Source organism: Hoplias malabaricus, chromosome 3 (genome assembly GCF_029633855.1).
Source record: "Hoplias malabaricus isolate fHopMal1 chromosome 3, fHopMal1.hap1, whole genome shotgun sequence".
Classification (NCBI taxonomy): domain Eukaryota; kingdom Metazoa; phylum Chordata; class Actinopteri; order Characiformes; family Erythrinidae; genus Hoplias; species Hoplias malabaricus.
The window spans coordinates 28,639,831-28,659,293 of NC_089802.1; the positions used below are offsets into that span (position 1 = coordinate 28,639,831).

General features: G+C 43.0%; 1 protein-coding gene across 2 annotated transcripts in view; it reads left to right on the forward strand.

Moving 5' to 3' along the window:
- Nucleotides 1-396: 396 nt before the first annotated feature.
- Nucleotides 397-19,463, forward strand: part of heatr1 (HEAT repeat containing 1) — a 28,992-nt gene continuing 9,925 nt past the window's right edge. The window contains exons 1-30 of one of the 2 annotated variants that reach the window (XM_066665636.1): nt 397-471; nt 2,078-2,231; nt 2,794-3,010; nt 3,512-3,653; nt 4,610-4,711; nt 4,801-4,947; nt 5,767-5,978; nt 6,506-6,636; nt 6,754-6,859; nt 7,176-7,280; nt 7,391-7,508; nt 7,818-7,925; nt 8,298-8,393; nt 8,607-8,695; nt 9,463-9,674; nt 10,991-11,112; nt 11,380-11,574; nt 12,047-12,221; nt 13,152-13,300; nt 13,425-13,617; nt 13,701-13,873; nt 14,461-14,622; nt 14,818-15,060; nt 15,253-15,384; nt 15,694-15,797; nt 16,012-16,149; nt 17,566-17,681; nt 18,461-18,582; nt 18,670-18,798; nt 18,967-19,188. In XM_066665636.1, coding sequence (XP_066521733.1) covers nt 2,090-2,231; nt 2,794-3,010; nt 3,512-3,653; nt 4,610-4,711; nt 4,801-4,947; nt 5,767-5,978; nt 6,506-6,636; nt 6,754-6,859; nt 7,176-7,280; nt 7,391-7,508; nt 7,818-7,925; nt 8,298-8,393; nt 8,607-8,695; nt 9,463-9,674; nt 10,991-11,112; nt 11,380-11,574; nt 12,047-12,221; nt 13,152-13,300; nt 13,425-13,617; nt 13,701-13,873; nt 14,461-14,622; nt 14,818-15,060; nt 15,253-15,384; nt 15,694-15,797; nt 16,012-16,149; nt 17,566-17,681; nt 18,461-18,582; nt 18,670-18,798; nt 18,967-19,188 — 4,302 coding nt within the window. In that variant the 5' untranslated portion in view covers nt 397-471; nt 2,078-2,089. Of the gene's footprint in view, nt 472-1,092; nt 1,229-2,077; nt 2,232-2,793; nt 3,011-3,511; nt 3,654-4,609; nt 4,712-4,800; nt 4,948-5,766; nt 5,979-6,505; nt 6,637-6,753; nt 6,860-7,175; nt 7,281-7,390; nt 7,509-7,817; nt 7,926-8,297; nt 8,394-8,606; nt 8,696-9,462; nt 9,675-10,990; nt 11,113-11,379; nt 11,575-12,046; nt 12,222-13,151; nt 13,301-13,424; nt 13,618-13,700; nt 13,874-14,460; nt 14,623-14,817; nt 15,061-15,252; nt 15,385-15,693; nt 15,798-16,011; nt 16,150-17,565; nt 17,682-18,460; nt 18,583-18,669; nt 18,799-18,966; nt 19,189-19,463 lie in introns of those variants that run through there. The other variant, XM_066665634.1, reaches the window with a different exon arrangement.

Consider the following 19,463-nt stretch of genomic DNA (forward strand, 5'->3'; position numbering starts at 1 on the left):
TAGGAGTGTGTGTGTGTGTGTGTGTGTGTGTGTGTGTGTGTGTGTGTGTGTGTGTGTGTGTGTTATTACATATTACAAAGTAGGGAAGTATAGGTCAGAATTAAACATATATTGTTATTATTTAAGGTGCAGAATTAAAGAAAAACAAATGAAAGGAAAAGTAGTTACAGGAATGAATTAAAATGGCTGCAGAATTCAAATAATATGTATAATAATATAATATAATTTTTTATATATATTATATAATAGGGCACAGTGGCGAAACATGCTGTCACACAGCTCCAGGGACCTGGAGGTTGTGAGTTTGAGTCTTGCTCCGGGTGACTGTCTGTGAGGAGTGTGGTGTGTTCTCCCTGTGTCTGCGTGGGTTTCCTCCGGGTGACTGTGAGGAGCATGGTGTGTTCTCCCTGTGTCCGCATGGGTTTCCTCCGGGTGCTCCGGTTTCCTCCCATGCTCCAAAAACACGTGTTGGTAGGTGAATAACTGGATAAATAGTTTCAGACAACGAATTAATGAATTTTATAAATAATTATATTATTAATGAAATATAATAGTACAATAATTTAATTAAATGGATCAGACACAGCTCCCTCCAGGGTGTATTCTGGTCTTGCGTCCAATGATTCCAGGTAAGCTCTGGACCCACCGTGACCCTGAACTGGATAAGCGGTTACAGATAATGGATTTATGGATGGATGGATCAGACACAGCAGTGCTGCTGGAGTTTTTAAACCCTGTGTCCACTCACTGTCCACTCTGTGAGACACTCCTCCCTCGTTGGTCCACCTTGTAGATGTAAAGTCAGAGACAGTAGCTCATCTGTCACTGCACAGTGTGTGTCGGTCGTTTTCTAGTCCTTCATCAGTGACACAGGACGCTGTCGGCTGGATGTTTTTGGTCGGTGGACTATTCTCAGTCCAGCAGTGACACTGAGGTCTGTAACTGTAGAACTACAAATGCTCCTGTGTGCTCAGTGGAGCTGTTTAGTGCGGTTTGTTGTAATCTTATGGCTTATCTGCGTATTGTATACAGAGTGTAGTACCCCTCCGCCTTGTTAGGGGGCAGTACACGCCACATTGACCTGCAGCGGCGGTGTGAGCAGCACATGGGCCACGTGAGAGCTGTTAGAAACTGGGGACAACATTAGAAACGTTTAGGAAGAGTTCTAAGATTTTTGAGCTTGTAAAGAGGTTCTGGAAACTTATTTAAGCCCCACGTTAGACCAACGGTAAGATAACATAAACATTAGACTGAAAATATGGTCCGTCTTTGCCTTATTATTCCTGTCTACCTTAAATTGTGCAGTAGTTACATTCTGTTAATCACTTTTGTCTTTATACTGTATTATTTCATTGTTTATGACCTGTAAAAAAGTATTTTTGGGCTTGTTAAAACCTTTTCCACTGTTGCTATTTACCGTAACGTAATTTGTTTACTCTTAGGCTACTTCTGAATGGGAATAGTGCCTCTGCGTGTAATAGAAAAACACTCTTTTTATCTTGTAAAGCTTACACGCTGTTAATTTTGCTTTTTAAACGTAAAACATGTATATTTATGATATTTAATCATAAAGTAACTGATTTTCTTGTCCAATGTTAATATAGCCCAAGAAATATAATGCAGCCTCTAGCTAATACGCTTTAAGAAATGTATTCCAGTCTCATGCCCTCCATCTCTCAGACCCATAGACTTTATTTATTCTTGTTTACACTCTTTTGGTTTAAACTCCACATTTCCAGCCAAAGAAATATGTTCCTGATTTAGAAACAGCACACGGGTGTAAAAGATGGGTCAATGTGTTTGTATGTACTTAGTCATTTAAAGGTGCACTAGATGATTTCACCAGAATGCAAGTCTGCTATTGTAGTTCACTTGCTTATCCAGCAGGGGTTGCACATCCTGAATCAATGCGTAGCATTGTCTTTTTTTGTGTTGTATTTCATTTTATTTTAGGTCAGTTTTCTTAAAGACAGTTTAAAAAAAAAAAAGGTTTTGGACACCCCTGCACTACAGCATATTTCCAGCAGCCCTGCTAGATGAAGTGGCAATGAAAACTTGACTCTTTTTCCCTCTGCAGTTTTAGCTGAAGATGACGTCTTTAGCTCATCAGCTGAAGCGGCTGGCGCTGCCTCAGAATGCCCCGGAAATCTTTTCCCAGAAGGCGATGGCTTCGCTGCTGTTTGACCCGAAGTATGCGGCCAGTTTAGACAGAAGCAACTTTTATGCACTGGGTATGACATAATTTAATCACATCTGGCCAATAGCATACATTTGAAATATTCTTCCCTTCAGAATAATATTTTCTTTTTGGTTTTCTTAAAAGGGGGACGTTTTCCCACATTTGAGCTGTTCTAAATATTCATTTGCCTACATTGGAGCACCTCACATGATTTTTATTTTATTACTCAGAATTTTAAGAATTTGGAATTATAATCAGATCAATTTGTTACTCTAATTATGATAAATAATTAGCTGCTTTTAATTTATTACATAGAACATTCATAGGACAGTAAAAGTTAGCTCATCACAGTTCAAGCAAAATCATTCTGTGGATGTTCTCCTGATCTAGCAGATGGATACAGTTCTAAAACCTTGAGATGCTTTAGCCTCCTCAAAAGCCTTTTCATGAAAAGTATGGTTGAACGTGAGGGAGCTTTACTTTTTAATTTGGTTGTAACAGATTATTCAAACCATTGATGTAAAAAATGTCTGAGCTATTTATAAATTAAAGGTAAACCCACTCGAAGTTAAAGATTTAGTCAGTTTTGTGAAGACATTTTACATGTTTCTCAGGCTGCACGGGGCTGGAGGAGCTGCTGGGGATTGAGCCAGTGTTTGCAGAGTTTCAGGAGACTCTCTTCGGTACTTCGTCTGTAAACCTGGAGCGAAGCGTACAGACCAAAGAGGTCAACCAGAAACTGGACAAAAACATCTCACTGTTCCTCACACAGCTTTCACCATACTTCCTGCTCAAGCCATCCCTGAAATGTCTGGAGTGGCTGATACACAGGTAAAAACAATTTTGCTCTTCCAGATCCTTATCTTGAGCTGGACGTTAAAAGTGAGCATCTCTAGAGAAAAATAATTTTGCCATGATACCACTGTATTCCGGTTTTCCAGTACTTTGGCATCTCTGGGTGGGTTGGATATCGCTCCCTCTTCCCCATAACTAGACAGAATGGCCATCTATTAGCTGATGTGGTTAGTGTTAGTGTTCTCCTCTGAGTGTGTTGAACTTAGATGTTGCATGAAGAACAGTGTCAAAACATACAGTGAATCATCAAAGTCTGAAAATTGTAAGATTTGATTATCCAGATTGGCTGCACTGTGGCTGGGAATTGCACATGACTAAATTGAGGCTTTTGTTGCCTACGGTATGTCATGTATCTGTTTATTATCATAATATTACTGTGTCTTTCATTGTCCTACTCCTACTGCAGTGTGAGCTGGACACGATGGGATGAGCAGTGTTTTTGTGTTCATGGCCGTTTCTCTTGTGAAAATATTTCAGGTTCCACATCCACCTGTACAACAAGGACAGCCTGATCGCCTGTGTTTTACCGTATCATGAGACTAAACTCTTTGTGAGGGTCATTCAGCTTCTGAACATCAGCGACCCCACCGACAAATGGCATTGGCTGCATGGCCTTCAGGTTAATACACTTATCACTATATACTGTATACTGAACACAATACACATTTATGTGGTCACTGTTTTGTCCCAGGGATAAATGGGCGGCACGGTGACGAAGCAGGTAGTGTTGCAGTCATACAGCTCTAGGGTCCTGGAGGGTGTGGGTTCGAGTCCTGCTCTGGTTGACTGTGAGGAGTGTGGTGTGTTCTCCCTGTGTCTGTGTGGGTTTCCTCCGGGTGACTGTCTGTGAGGAGTGTGGTGTGTTCTCCCTGGGTCTGTGTGGGTTTCCTCCGGGTGACTGTCTGTGAGGAGTGTGGTGTGTTCTCCCTGTGTCTGCGTGGGTTTCCTCTGGGTGCTTCGGTTTCCTCCCACTATCCAAAAACACACGTTGGAAGATGGATTGGAGACTCAAAAGTGACCGTAGGTGTGAGTGTGTGTGTTGCTCTGTGAAGTACTGGCGCCCCCTCCAGGGTGTGTTCCTGCCTTGCGCTCAATGATTCCGGGTAGGCTCCAGACCCATCGTGACCCTGAATTACAGTAGTAATGCAGTTACCTAAATAAATAAATCATAATTAAAGCTATCCATATCCATTTAATGGCTTCAGAACAGAGAGACCAGAATAAGGTGCTGAAATATTGGTGGTGACCATTCTTAAGTAAACTATCACATCAGTAAACACAGTGGCCAATACTGAGCTCAGCAAAATGTATTGAGGTAATATCCATATATTTTGTGGTAAGTCATGATGTAATTACTGGGACAGGCCTCCCATGTATTCCCATTTATTCCATTTATGTATTCACATTTATCTGAAGCCATTCTGAACTTACCTTGCGCATCACCTCAGTGGCTACTTCATTGGAAACACCTACCTCAGTGTAATAGCTTCATTGACTGGCTTTAACATCAGTTGTAAAAAGTAAGAAATAAAGAACAGTGGTGTTCTTACCCACGACTCTTTAATCCCTCTTTAGAAACCTGGAGTACCTTTGGCCCGGGGCACTCTGCTCACTCACTGCTATAAAGACCTGGGCTTCATGGACTTCATCTGCACCATGGTGAAGAAGTCAGTGAAGGTAAGCAGCCTGTGCCTCAGTTCACGTTAGCCGTGATTGGTGATGGAGTTGATGTGTTGGAGGCTGACTAATGTTGTCGTTGTTCTCAGGCTTATTCAGGGTCTGTTCACGATGGACAGTGTGCCCAGCTGCGTGTGATGTTCTCGTTCTATGCGGCGGCCATCGTTCCCGCTCTGGAGGCTGTGGAGAAAATCACAGACTCCATCATCGCCAAACTGCTGCCCTATGTGCAACTGGTCAGTCCTGTTCTGAAGAGAACATTAAAGAGCCCATTTCAGTGTTCTCGCTTTGGTTTTGATGTCGGACGGTCACTTTAAAATTAAACAGACAAACTTTGAACTCAGATTCATGTCAGTTTGCTTATGTTTGGATAATAATATGATCCAACAGATTTAAAGCCACATTAGGTAGAATTCTACATTAAAATAACTTTGTGATGGTTCACTGAGCTGTAATAGGGAGAACAGAGTCACTTTTGTTGTTACTGTGTGCCCTGCGCTGCAGAAATCGCACTATTTAATTTTTGGTGGAGGGTAGGAAACCATCCTACCCCTGCCCCGCCCCCCTTTTCCCCCCTCCCTCTAAATTTCATAACAGTACTGTAAAAATTAATTAGCCTTTCCAACTGTACACTGCAACGGTAGGGGAAGCCCAGGGACAAAATGCCAAATCTTACCTATTATTGCTTTAATGCTTCTACAGCAGTAGCTGTAAACTTTACTATAGTATCAGTATTCACTATTAGGGACAGGATTAGGGAAATATTAGTAAAGTGGGCTTGGGACCTGAAGGTTACTGGTTTGATCCCAAGGACCCAGAGGAACAATGGGGGGGTGTGGGTAGTGAAAGAACAGCACTTTATCCTCCATCAACAACCAAGGCTGTGTGTCATGGTGAGAAATTGTTATGGTGCTCTTATTACTCCTTCTTCTTCTTGTTCTTCTTTTTCTTCTTCTTATTATTATAAATGCCACCACTCCGGAAATGTCTCCAGTCCCTCGTCTGAAGCCAGTTTTAGGCACCGTCTCCTGCAACCTCTTGTCCTCTTTTCTCAGGGTCTGAAGTCAGAGCTGCTGGATTATAGAGCGACCTCCTACATGATCGTGTCCGAGCTGGCGGTGAAGGTGGTGATGCAGCCGGAGCTGCTGGATACTCTGGCGGTCCAGGTGAGCCGGTCTTTGGTTAGAGGTTCATCGCTGACCTCTGAAGGCCTGTCCTCCCTCATCATCCTCCTGCAGAACCAGAAGGAAGGAGTCGTCGGACTAAAGTAAGTCTCTGAGGCTTCATTCACCCTCCAGGGCCGGTCAGATGTGATCCTTAAATAACTGAAGTAATGTTTTGCTGAAATAAAGGAACATAGACAGGAAATCGGATCTGACTTTTGAGTCACTTGTTCAAAGGTCAGATTTGAACCCAGTTTAAAATGTGGCTTGAATCCGGTTTGGATGTTCCTGTCTGAACAAGGTCTGATATTAGACCAGCGTTAATAAAGCAGGGTGCATTATTATGTCATAATAATATTAGGGCTGCTAAAAACACATCATGTATTATTAGCTGGAAAGTCTAGTGAGTAACTGTTAAAGCTCTTAAAGTGGTAAGCTGCTGTTCAGTTCCCTGCTCAGGTAAGAACTACCAGTAAGAGTCCTTGGGAAACACTGCGGTTGTCAGTATCAGTAGCTCAACTCAGAGTCTGAATAAGAGTGTGTGCTAGATGACTTTAATTTAAATATAACAAGTATTTTTCCTGCATTTTCAGAGATAATCTGACCTTATTTTTGTTCTTTACCCCTTCAGGCCGTTTGGTTACCTGTGTGCTCTGCCCTCTTTGGTGCCCACCCTGCAGACAATAGCTGCGTCCTATGATATCAGCCCTTTACTGTGCTACATGCTGCCACATCTCATTCACACCGTCTTCACACTGAATGGTAAATAATTCAGGGTCTTAGTTCATGGAACATTGGTGAGATTCTGCTAGTGTGGGTTCTCTCCCTTTCGTAGATGCACTAACAATAGTAGAGGCATGTTGTGTTGTGCTTATAAAGATGAGCTGGAGGAAGAAGGTGTGGACAGCACCCTGCACAGTCGGCTGCTGGAGTCGGCTCTACAGATGCTTCCACTGACCAACGGCCTGGAGAACACTGTAGCAAGGTGAGGAGCGTTAAAGTCCCTGAGCGCACTCGGAGCTGCGTGCCCTTGCCGGCAAGCTGATGACAATGTATTTGTTTCATTGCAACTGTTGCTAAGCTGGACAAGCTTTCATTGAACAGGACGTTTTGAGTGTCTGGGCATTTAGGTTCTTGTGCAGTGGATATTATTAATAATGTATTTATTTAATTTTTAATATATAAATAAACCTCCCTCTTCATCCAGACTGTTTTCTCTGCCCTTGTGTGAGCGCTGACATTGGCCTGTGAATACGTCTAATATTTGTTTTTGGTTTGTGATGAAATTCCGGTGTTCACAGGCTTCTCCTGGAGGAATATGTGTTGTGTGGTTCAGAGCTCTCCTCGGACAGAATCGCCATCCTCAGTCAGAAGGTCCAGCCAGTTGTTAGACTCTTTGAGCACAAGTGAGTTGCATCCGAAGGTCTTGTCTAGGCACTGGATTTTATATTTGTGTTTTTCCAAGATATTGCCCCTTTTAAGACTAGATCCCTAACCTTGATGGGTTGTGTTGTAGGTATCCCGGGGCTCTGGACACAGTTCTGCAGAGCTGTATTAGTGAACTGACTACAGATCAACAGAAGAACCTCCTTCACCAGTTCCTCTCTCTTACCATGAGCTGTGGCAAATACCAGGTCGGCGGATTTTTCTTTAGGTTTTAAGGCCGTAGCCATTAATATACATGTTATGTATAAAAAGGTTCTGAATGTCATTACATTAAAAATCTGATGCTAAACTGTTTTGATTGGCTGGTTAGACACTTTTGTCTGCATTTTTAAGTGGGCGGCACTAATCAGCTCTTTGCTGAATATATGAAATATATGTAAATGCATTGATTTCCATGATGTCACATGTCTCTTAGAGCCTGTTTTTTTTTTATGTAGGGACTACACACCTAAAAATACCATGTGCACCCTGGTGATTAACACTGTGTGTGTATTTAGCTTCTAGCAGATTCAGACACGTCTCTGTTGCTCAGCCTCAACCACCCCCTCTCTTCTGTGAGGAACATGGCTCTAGATCACCTGAAGACCATCCTCTCCTCAGGACAGGTATGGAATCACTCTCCCTGCAGCTTTACTCAGGCCTGGAATTATAAACCTAAACCCTCAATAAACTGAGACCATTCAAAATGATCCACAGCAAGGTTCGAGTTCACATTCAGAACTATTGATTATATCAGTTCACCCTCCAGATTTCCTGCAGCAGACACAGGGAGGACTTTAGTCTGTAGCCTAACACATCCTTAATATCCCGTAATATTAGTGCTCGTACAGTATGGGGAATAAGATTATCAATGAGGGTTTTGTTCAGTTATTATCTAACAAGATGTTTCAAGGTAAATTAGTGCAGCACTTTGAGCTTCTAGTTTGAATACGAAATGTTTCTCATTAATGTGTGTGTGTGTGTGTGTGTGTATGTAGGAGGGCTTTGACGAGGACTTTCTGAAGGACTCTTTGCTGCAGAGGATAAAGGATGACGCTCCCGAGGTTGTTCAGTCTGCACTCTCAGCTCTGCAGGTGCTGCTCTACCTCGGTTACTAAAACACAAACACTGAGCCAAACCATTTTACACAAGGGACATTTTTTTAACAGAATATTGTCCTACAGTTGTGTTAACCTGTTGGAAACCTGTCACGCCATTCTGTGATATTATTTTTTTAAACGTATAGACCTTTTTTAGGTCAGCGTTTTAGCTCCGGCTACATGTTCTTTCTGATTTTGTCCAAGCAGTTGTACATTGACCGAATGGATCCAGAAGACACAGTGTCCAGCCTGGTTTCTCTTCTCCATCGAATTCAGCCGTCGCACTCTGATCAATGGTGTGTATTTGTGGTTTGTTAAAATTTCTACTATTTTAAAAAATGTTAGTTGTCCTTTTTCACTGTGTGAATAATTCGAACGGAATGGAGCAGTGGAAACAGTCCAAAATGACTTGGATTCAATGTTATTGTTGTTGCAATTTCTGTCTTTATAAGTAGAACAATAGATTATTTTAGAATTGTTATTGTACAGTAATGAGACTCAGTAACTGGATACTGATAGAAAAATATTGCAGAAACAGGTCATTGCGTGGAGCAGGTGGTTTCAACTCCTTTTCCGTCTCCTTGCTCTAAAAGTCAGTTTAATAAATAGTCCACATATAGAGGATGTGTCAAATATTAAACTTTAAATAACTAATACTGCATATCATACATGACTTGGCTGATTAGCTACATTTAGGGAAACTGGAAAGCAATGTATGATTTAGTTTTTAGTATAAAATGTAAATCATTAATACTTTCGGGTACAGGTCTCATTTTAAATTATTTTTTTTTTGCCGCAAATCATTCATAATTATGCATTTATTTATAACAAATAAAATGTTCTTATGAAGTATTTGACATTATGTCACTGAGGTGCAGCACATTAGCTCATACTTGTGAATGAGAATTTGAGAAACAGCGCCCCTGGTGGTGCAGTTGCTAGTTGTGAGTGAGTATGTGTGTGAGTTACTATGTAGTGTTTTTGTAGCGACAATTGAAATCCTGACCCTTTCCCAGACTAAGTAAATAAGAGTAACGTGTGCTTATGATGCTGCCCCCCACAGGTGTGAGGTGTTAAAGGCTGCGGTCCAAGTGCTCGACGACCCACGTCTTCATGATGGCAGCCCTCAGCTCAGGGCTCTGATTGGTTGGGAGCTGCTGCCCTTTCTGCTTGTGACCAATCCTGAGCCTGAGTCCGCCACACTTCAGCTGACTCTATGTGTGTCAGAGACACGATTACTGACCCAACATCCTATCACTCAGGGCTGGACACATGGTATGATCACACTGTTTTTGCGCTTTTGCTTTCCAGCAATAAATACTTTGTCTGTCTATTATTATAGTGTTAGGGGTTTGTAATTAAAGATTCAAACATTCTCCCGCTTTTCTGTAATTTTATGGTGACTGTAAAATGATCATTATCATATTATTCAACAAAAAATAACCTAAAAATGTATTGGCAGCTCCATCAAAAGCGCTGCAGAAGCATGTGATGGATTTGTTCTGTTTCTGGGGACAATATTGTATCCAGAAGTATGTGTGAGTTCTGTTTTAGATGATTTAAAGGTGGTTATTTCCATGTTAGCGATCGTGAATACTTAATTGAGAATGATAATTTTTAATGTTGTGCAAGAGTTACCATAAGATTATTTCAAAACAGGAGAATGTTTGGAATTTTAACTTAAAAAATATTTAAAACATATATTTGTACAGACAATATACAGGGGTTGGACAATGAAACTGAAACACCTGGTTTTAGACCACAATAATTTATTAGTATGGTGTAGGGCCTTCTTTTGCGGGAAAGAAAACGTTTCCTGACTCGCTCCTCCAAAACACCCCAAAGTGGCTCAATAATAGGGTGACCAGACGTCCTCTTTTACCCGGACATGTTATGTTTTTAGACTTAAAAAATGTCCAGGCGGAATTTCACAAAGGTCCGGGATTTTGTTTTTCTAGAGCTTACATAGAATTTCGAGAAGCGTTTCGTTCACAAACTAGTCCTGCCCTCCCCTACTCCGTTTGGTTCGCTTGAGTGAAAAAAGGGGGTGTGGGGAAGTAGTCTACCGTTATTGGTCGATAACCTTCTCTGTAAACATTTAATTGGTCAGTCTAAAGTCAGTAGTCATCCACCCCCCGGAGTGTTTTTTTTATTTAGATCTGGTGACTGTGCAGGCCATGATCAACTTCACTTTCGTGAATCAAAGATCAAACCAATCTTTCACCAGTCTTGCTGTGTGTATTGGTGCATTGTCATCCTGATAAATGGCACCGCCTTCAGGATACAATGTTTAAACCACTGGATGCACATGCTCTTACTGGTGCAATGTGCAATTAATGAAGATTGGCCACCAGGCTGCTCCAATTTAGCCATGAAACCTCCCACACTAAAATGACAGGTGTTTCAGTTTCATTGTCTAACCCCTGTATATTCACCCCTAAATCGAACAGTGGTCATTGTTCTTTTTATTAACAGGTTCATCAAAATGTGTGTCCATGTGTGAACATAAGTAAATGCAGAGAGACGTTCTTAACCAGGAGTATGCAATAACGTGTGGGTGATCTCCCGCTCTTCCTGTTGTGTCTCTACAGCCCTAAAGGACATCCTGCGGAAGACTCCTCCTGCTGATGTTGTGGGTGTGGCCAGCCAGATGCTCATCAGCACACTGACCAAGAACCTGTCCGCCATGGAGCCATCTGAGAAACGCAGTGCTGTAAGAATCATGTTTTGAACAGACCACAGTCTTTGGATGTTTAGAGCTTTATCTGCAGCAGGGGCTTCAAAGCCAAGTTCAACTTTATGTAGTTCAAATATGTGCCCACCCTCACTTAGAAAAGACCATCTGACTAACGGCCCTCTGGGTCATTTCAGTTTGAGTTCCCTGCTCTGAACAGCTCCAGAAGAGATCTGTTTCTGAATGACTGATGTGTGTGTGTGTGTGTGTGTGTGTGTGTGTGTGTGTGTGTGTGTGTGTATACAGATCGAGAGTATGTGTAGTTTGCTCAACAGGCAGTGTGCTGGCGTTAGAGACCGAGCTGCATTTGTGGTGTTGAGTCACGCTCTTCTCCAGTCTCTGGATTCTCTCAGCGAGAGTCAACATCTGCACACGGCTCAGACGCTCTTCAGCCTCCTGGAGCCTGCTCTCGAGCATCTGGACAAGCCGGACTCAGCTCAGGTCCGCACACTTACTCCTGCTGCTGAATAAAAAATGAATAATATGACAAAGGTGTTCTTATACAAGTGTGTAAGTCCATATATATTGCTGTGTTAGTGTGTTAGACAAAGCTTTACTGAGCACTAGTAATAGTCCCTCTGAACCCATTGAGCATGGTTGAATGTGAAATGGTTCATTATTGCTTGTACCCCTCTGGCACAGCCTCATCTGGAAACTAGTGTAAAGCAAATCTCACACATCAGGCAGAGAATCCATAACCATCTGGTTTAATATCTTTCTGTGAGCTTTGAGAGGCAGTCGTCTGCTTCCTTTCACCTCAACTGTGAAAACCTGAGACAAGTTCCACACCAAATCACTCGTCACGTCGTTTACATCAGTGCAGTTTAGTCTGAAATTTGTTCTCGTGGCTGACTCAGTTTGTGGGTCAGAAATAAATACTAAATTAACTGTGTGTGTGTGTTGGACTCCACAGCTGGTTGAAGGTCAGAGTTCGGTGCCTGTGATCCTGCCTGTGTACGAGGTGCTGGGAGCTTTCCTATCCAGACTGAATGCTGGGGAGAAGGCAGAGAGGGAGCACGGTCTCCTCCTCCTCTCCCTCCTCCGCCTCTTCATCACCGCTCTCAAATGCCCAGAGTCATCTTTCAGAGGTAACTCTCTGGAGTCTGTGGCTGAAACCTTTGTTCAGTATTGTTAAAGCGACACTAGGATTTGGTGTTTTGGCTCCTGGGCTCCCCCTACTGTTGCAGAGTGTAATTTACTGTTACAGCACTGTCCTGCAGTTCTGAACCCAGAGTAACAACAGAGCCTCTGTTCTCCCTTTTACCGATCAATGGAGCATTTTTATTTTTAAAGTAAAACTACTACCTAGGGTTACATTTAAACACCAAAACATTCCTGATGTGGTTTGTGGAGTAACAGAATTGTTCCATTCCTCCTTAAAGAAACATTACATAATATTTTTACTGCAAAATAACAGCTTAGAAATCATTGTGATGAGCTGTAGTTGGGAGAATATGGCCTCTGCCATTGCTCCTCTGAGCTCTGCCCTACACTTTGTAACTTCTGGAGGAAGATATGAAACCCACCTTCCTCCCCCTCCTGTTTGATTTCAGTACAGTGCTGTAAATAGGATTTACACTAGGGGGAGCCCCGGAGCAAAACACCCAAATCTTACCTAGTGTTGCTTTAAAGTTGTGTCTTACGTTTAAATTTTTCAGGTTTGTTTTAAAAATGTTCATTCCACATTTAAAAGAAATTACATTCTAGCATTTGTGCCTGCTGCACCATTTAAGGTGGAATATAAAAATTAGAATTAGGAATGAGCACCAGAGGAAACCCTAGCTTTCTTTCTGTGGTAGTGTTTTCACAATACACATTGTAAGTGATTTATCAGACTGGCCTAATGTTCCTTACCACAATAAGAGCGCTAAAGCTCTCCCTGTCACTTTAATTACTGTGTTATTTTACATAAATTAGCAAGCTATATAAAACTAGCTACTTAACCAAACATACAACAGTGTAAAAGTATTTTGGGAAACCTACTTACAGGTTGCTCTTCTGGCAATTCTTTTTTTCAGATGACCGCTGGTGGAGCCCGGAGAAGCTGGACACCAGTACGTGCTGCTACCTGCAGCTTCTGTGTTGTGTGTTTGACGTGGTGGTCACAGGGGCTGGTCAGGGACCCCTGGCTTCCTGCTTCAGGACCCTCATGCAGCTCCTTCTACAGGTACCACACTTTATTTATGAGCTGCTTACATAGAAGGGTTGTAGCAAGCTGCGCATTCTAGGCCACTGATATGTGATATTCTAATAATGATAATTAATATATAGGTAACATTGGCTTTTCTCAGGTGCACCTAAGCAAGCCGGAGCATCTCTTCAAGTTCTTCTCTCTGCTGTGGGGTTACAGCAGCAACCTGAGTGACCAGCTGGAGGTCCGAGTGTCTGCTCTGCTGCAGACTCGTGCTCTGTACATGGCCAAAGCTCTGCTGACTGCCACTCCTTCAGAAACTCTCAGCCAACTGGCCTCTGCCTCGTCTCCAGGTACAGGACCTGAAAAACCGTTTGACGACTACAAGTGGTTATACTCTGTGAAAGCAACTGAAAGTCCCTTTTTCTGCCCGCAGTGGTGCCGTCTCTGCTGGGCTGTTTGAGCTGCGGCATCGGTGAAGTCAGAAGAGCGGCGCTGGCCGTGTTTCAGACCCTCTCGGGGGTCACCTCCTCTCCGTACTGCCCTCTGATTGAGAAGCTGCTCAGAGCAGCTGAGGAGCTCGTGGCTGACCCCGCGTACCTCAGCCAGGTCCGTACCTTTCAGCTTCTGTCCACAAATCACCATATTGTTGCTCTCACCTCTGTTTGAATCATTTCTCAGAGGATGGGAATGAATATCTGCTCCTGATGCTAGGTACTCTCATTTACCTCATAAATATATATCCAGTTTTTATCTCTCACATCTTCAATTGATAACTCTCTCCGTCATCACTCCCTCTTATCTGACAGTGCTAAGTACACGCAGGCCACCACTGACAGCTGAAAACATATGTGTAAAAATGTTCTGGGAGCTTGTGTTTGGCCTTCTTTTTTCAGCAGGACTGTGCCCCTGTGCACAAACTTTGGTTCATAATATCATGGGGCTTAGCTCAGACCCACTCAGAACTCTTAAAATGAAACAAAACTGTGATTGTGTGTCGCAAATTTATCCAGCTTTGGCAGAATGGGCAAAGGCACTCTCCAAAATCCTGTGGAATGCCTTCAGAGTAGATTGTAGGTCTTTAAAGAAGCTCTGTGGTTGAGGAATAGTTATCTGAGAAGTTTGAATAGGTAATTAGTGTATGTTTGTGTGTTGGACTTACACTTATGCTGACTGTGTGTGTTTCCTGACTGCAGGCTCTAGCCAGGATGTACGAGGAGGCCGTGAGTGTGACGGTAAAAGGCAAGAATAAGCTGCTGTTGGCTGTGGAGCAGCTCGTGCAGTGTGTTCAAGCTCCTGACTGCCCCTGCTACATGGCTAAAGTCCTGCTCCGAGCGCTGAAGGACGTCAACGGAGAGGTGCGGTACACACACATCAGGGGTTGGGTTATGGGTTGTCTCCTGTTGTAACAGAATCTCCTCCAAGCCTGTTGAGCTCCAGTGGTATTGACTGTTGTGTGCAAATGTGTGACTTAAATGATGCACAGAAATCCAGCAAGCAATTAAAAGCATTAAGTCCTCAGGCTTAATCTCTCTCCCTCTCCCTCTCCCCAGTCAGTGCTACGTATCCTCCTGCCGGCTGTGGAGCGTTTGTTGGAGCAATTTGGGCCGGACTCGCAGGTGTTTTTGCCAGACGAGGCTCTGTTTCTGCAGCTGCTGTTGGGGAAGTTTAACGAAGCGTCTGCGCCTCTTCTGTCTCGAGACGCTCACAGCCTGGAGCTCTTCATCACAGCCCTGCGCACCTCCTCCAGACCTTACCCTCACATCTCCAGCTTCCAGATCATCACCCTCGAGCAGGTGAGCACATGCCCCTCTCACTGCCTGTGGAACGACTTCCGTAAGAACCAAGATATTCTGTGAAGTCCTCTGTCAGTCCAAGCTGAGTGGTGTGAGGCTTATTTAAGGAATGAGAGATGTGGCTATTAGTCACAATGTTAGTAACTCCTCATTGTAATTAGAGTCAACGCTAATTAGTCTGTCACACTGCAGATCACAAAACCCTTCTTCTCGGCGCTGGGAGAGGAAAAGATCCAGCAGAGGATTCTGGGAGTTCTGTTTGACCTGCTGGTGGACAGCAAAGGCCCCACCTGCTCCCAGACCATCAACAGTGTCTTCAAAGGGGTGAGTGACCCTCACAACATCAGAAAAGTATCCTTTTAAGCCCTTTTTGCTCTTAATGTTCCTCTGTATTGTTTGTCTGTGAAAAGACATAAAAAAAATAAAGAACGCAGGAAACGTATAAATGATATTAAACTTATGTTATGAATAAAACAGAATAAAATGAAAATATTCAAATAGAACAAGTATGAAAAGTAAATCAAGAAAAATAATAATAACAAGTAATTGTGAAAGATGAAATGAGTCAGAAGTCTTTTAAAGCAGTTATTGTCTCTGGATTATTCATAAACTACACCTCCCTGTGTGTTGTAGATCACTGTAGATGCCGAGCTGGTGGCTAATGAATTGACCCCTGTGGAAAAGCCCAAAGTTTCAGGAAGTGTGCAGCAAACTCGTCGAAGCAAAGTTCAGCCCAAGTATGTGACCCAGATTCAAAGAGAAAATAAGTGAACACCTTTTACTGCACCGTTTAACATGAAGTGCATGTAATAATATAATATTCAGCACATAATCATTAACCGTATAGGTTTAAAAAAGCAAAAGCATGTCCTCTGTATTTGCTTCAAATATTTACACCTTGGGTGCCCAAATTCATCAAATGATTGATTAATGATCTATTTCTACTCAAAGGAAAGCTCCGGATGCTCTGCCAGAGGAGAGCGCTGTGTCCTGGCCAAGGGTCACTCTGATCCTGGAGCTCCTGCAGCACAAGAAGAAGCTGAAGCGGCCACAGGTTCTGGTTCCGGCCCTTTTCAACCTTCTCTCCAGGTACGACATCTACTTCCGTTTCCCTCCCACAGCAAGTCTGTGGAGTTTAAAGTAGCCCAGCCACCTTGATTGGTGCAGCAGTTACCGTCTAGCACCCGGGCACCAGAATGACGCAGCTGTCTGACTGAGTCCGAGCGTTGAGCTTGAATCCATATTCATTGGGTGGTGATGTAATCGCTGTCTAACAGTGTCTCAGTAACCTCTCTCTCTCTCTCTCTCTCTCTCTCTCTCTGTGTGAGAGATAGAGAGAGGCTGGATGTCGGCTGGAACACAGAGTTATTTAGACAGCTGCCTCTGAGGATACGAGACACTATATGTCACAAGACACCACTTTTATTTGACTTAGTAAATGGGTATTCAAGCATTTTCCTGTGGAGGGCTCCCCTGCAAATTTTTGCTCGTATGAACAGAACACACGCTCTGGGGGGCTTTCTCTCTTCATCCAGAGGGCAGTCGAAACCCATGAAGCTACAGCTCTCCTCTGATTCTGATGTTCAAACAAAAAACAGTGATGTTATTTTTTTTTTTTAGTTATCGGTCTGATATTGGAATTGTACCCAAAATTCCAACTGATAAATTGGTGCTGGATATTCACTGATGCCTGTAAATACACAACTAATGTCTGCCGTGAGGAGGTTTTTCACACTTTCTGCAGAGAACAATTTCTGGGATTAAATTTCTCCGTGGTAAAATCTAATTTAAAATATCAGCGACGCTCAGTACACACAGATAGCAGTGTAAACACACACACACACACAGAGAGAGCAAGTTAAACAACAGAAAGATACTCTCAGCCACCACAGTGCAGGAGCTTTTCATATACAAAACACATGAAAATAAATAGAGTCATTCAGCATCTGAATGTTTGACTGATGATATCAAACATACTCTCTCTCCCTCGCTCGCTCAGAGCTGCTTTATGCCGCTCTCTCCCTCACTTTCCAAAACAATCCGGTGCTACACTAATTAGCGCCCCTCTAGAAGCCATTCACGGGGAAGCAGTAAATCTTTGATAAAAATGTAAATTAACTACAACTAATAAAATTATAAAAACTAATAAACAGAAAAGGCTTGTCCTATGACGTCCCACTTTAAGAAGAATTAATTTTGCTTTAGTTCAAAGTGAATTTGCTTTAATTACAAAACATCAAATTATCAGTTATCGGAATTGGCCCAAAAAACTCATCCCTAAAAATAAACCAGCATCAGTTGGTTAGAGTTTGGAAAATAAGAATGTATAAGAATCTCATCTCTCAGACACAGGCCCCTCTAACTCCTTCTGCCCCACAGCTTCAATAGCTCTGACCTAGTATCTCCAAACAGTTATTAATTTACTCAGTTTTGACCATGTTAAACAAAGTGTTATCCAGTTTTGCTGCAGTTACTGATGTTTTGCTGATGATTTCTGTGCTGCAGATGTTTGGATCCCTCTGTGGAGCAGGAGAACTTGGAGTACACCAAGCAGCTGCTCCTCAGCGTCCTCCTGAACGTGTGTCAGAAGCTCTCTCCACAGGGAGGACCCATCAGCAAAGGTACGCACTTTAAATACCTGGATTATGATTATTCCAAATATATTTTTAGGGGTTTAAATGAAGTGATGATATTAGTGGGGATTTAAGAAGTATCACCAGTGAATTGTTAATGATACAACTGTGACATTGCCACCTAGTGTAGATGGGAAATTATGCATTTTATTAAATAAGCAATGGTCAAATTCACACCACTGAACCTTTTTTAAAGCCAATTTATACTTCTGTGTTGAGCTGATGCAGAACCTGCGCTGTTGTGAGGGTTTAAGCTTGTGTTGGTGTCTGCACTGTTCTGCAATTACATTACCACACCACAGAATCAGAAACACTTTCCTCTACACTATGTAGTACACAGTGTAGTGGTGTGTTTGTTTTTGTTTTTAAAGCTTTAAAGTGCACTATTTAGGAAGGAGGGCATTGTTTGAGACATAGTTTGCATTAAGCGCCAGCAAAGACACAAATTTAAAAATCCGGCACGTTTTTCGGCACGTGGTCCCTCGTGGTTTCTTTTTGCATGTCCACACCATGTCTGAGGAAATCTCTTTGCCATGAATTTGCTGCTGTGTGCAGTGTCTATACTGTGGGGAAGAGAAGTTCATGTTTCTGTAGTTCTTAGGTTCAACATAAACAATGTCCTAATGGACTACTGACCAATCACAGTCGTTGCGGTCTGCGACAATGCGATGTGTAGCTACATTTGTGGAGAGATGCATTGCAGAAGTATAAATTGGCTTTTAGGGGTCAAGACTGTTAGCATTGCAGTGATAAATTTTCTGTTTTAGACGTCCTGGATGAGGATAAGTTCAGTGTGGAGCTGGTTGTGCAGTGTGTGAGGACGTCAGACATGCCTCAGACCCACCACCACGCGCTTCTGCTGCTGGGTGCCGTAGCGGGAATCTTCCCTGTGAGTAACACACACCTAAACCTGCGTGTGTTTGTGTAAACCTTCTCGGATCTGTGTAACCTATCCCTCTCTCCTTCTGCTGTTCAGGAGAAAGTTCTGCACAACATCATGCCCATCTTCACATTCATGGGGGCCAACATCATGCGGCTGGACGACACCTACAGCTTCCAGGTCATCAGTCGGACTGTGCAGACCGTCATCCCCGCCCTCATCCGGGTACGAGTACAAGATAGGAACTGCACTTTAAAGGCTTATGTTATATTTAGTGCTCTACATTTGTAAAGTCACAGACAGTAATAGCTAAATCCATAGCTGACCAGATTATGACAATGACCCTCGTGGTGTCTCCTTGTGTGTCTGTTCTCTCCTCTTCTCCTCCCCCAGGCTCACGAAGGAGCAGGGGCTCGGCCCGGGGATCAGATGGAGGCAGTAGTGACCCGTATTGTGCACGTTTTTGTTGATGCTCTTCCACACGTGCCCGAGCACCGTCGTCTGCCCATCCTCAAACAGCTAATGGGCACGCTGGGACCCTCCCGATTCCTCTGGGTCCTACTGCTCCTCCTTTTCAAACAGCACACCGCCGTCACCACTGCCACAGCTGACAAGGCAAGTTAGAAGTTGCTAATGTATTCTTGTGGTGTCTTTAAGGTTTTCTTAGTGATGTTACAGTCACCTCTCACCTGTGGTGAATCCTCACCCTGTGATTGTGTTGTGGATCTGCACAGGAAGTGCTACCTAAAAGTAGTAATAAGTAATGACAGTAAATAGCCCTTGGGCAATTATTGGGACCCCCAACACACACATTTAAAATCCCCTGCACTGCAATATTCATATCAAAAAACAGGTTATTTGAATCTCCAGAATCCAACCTTGTATTTACT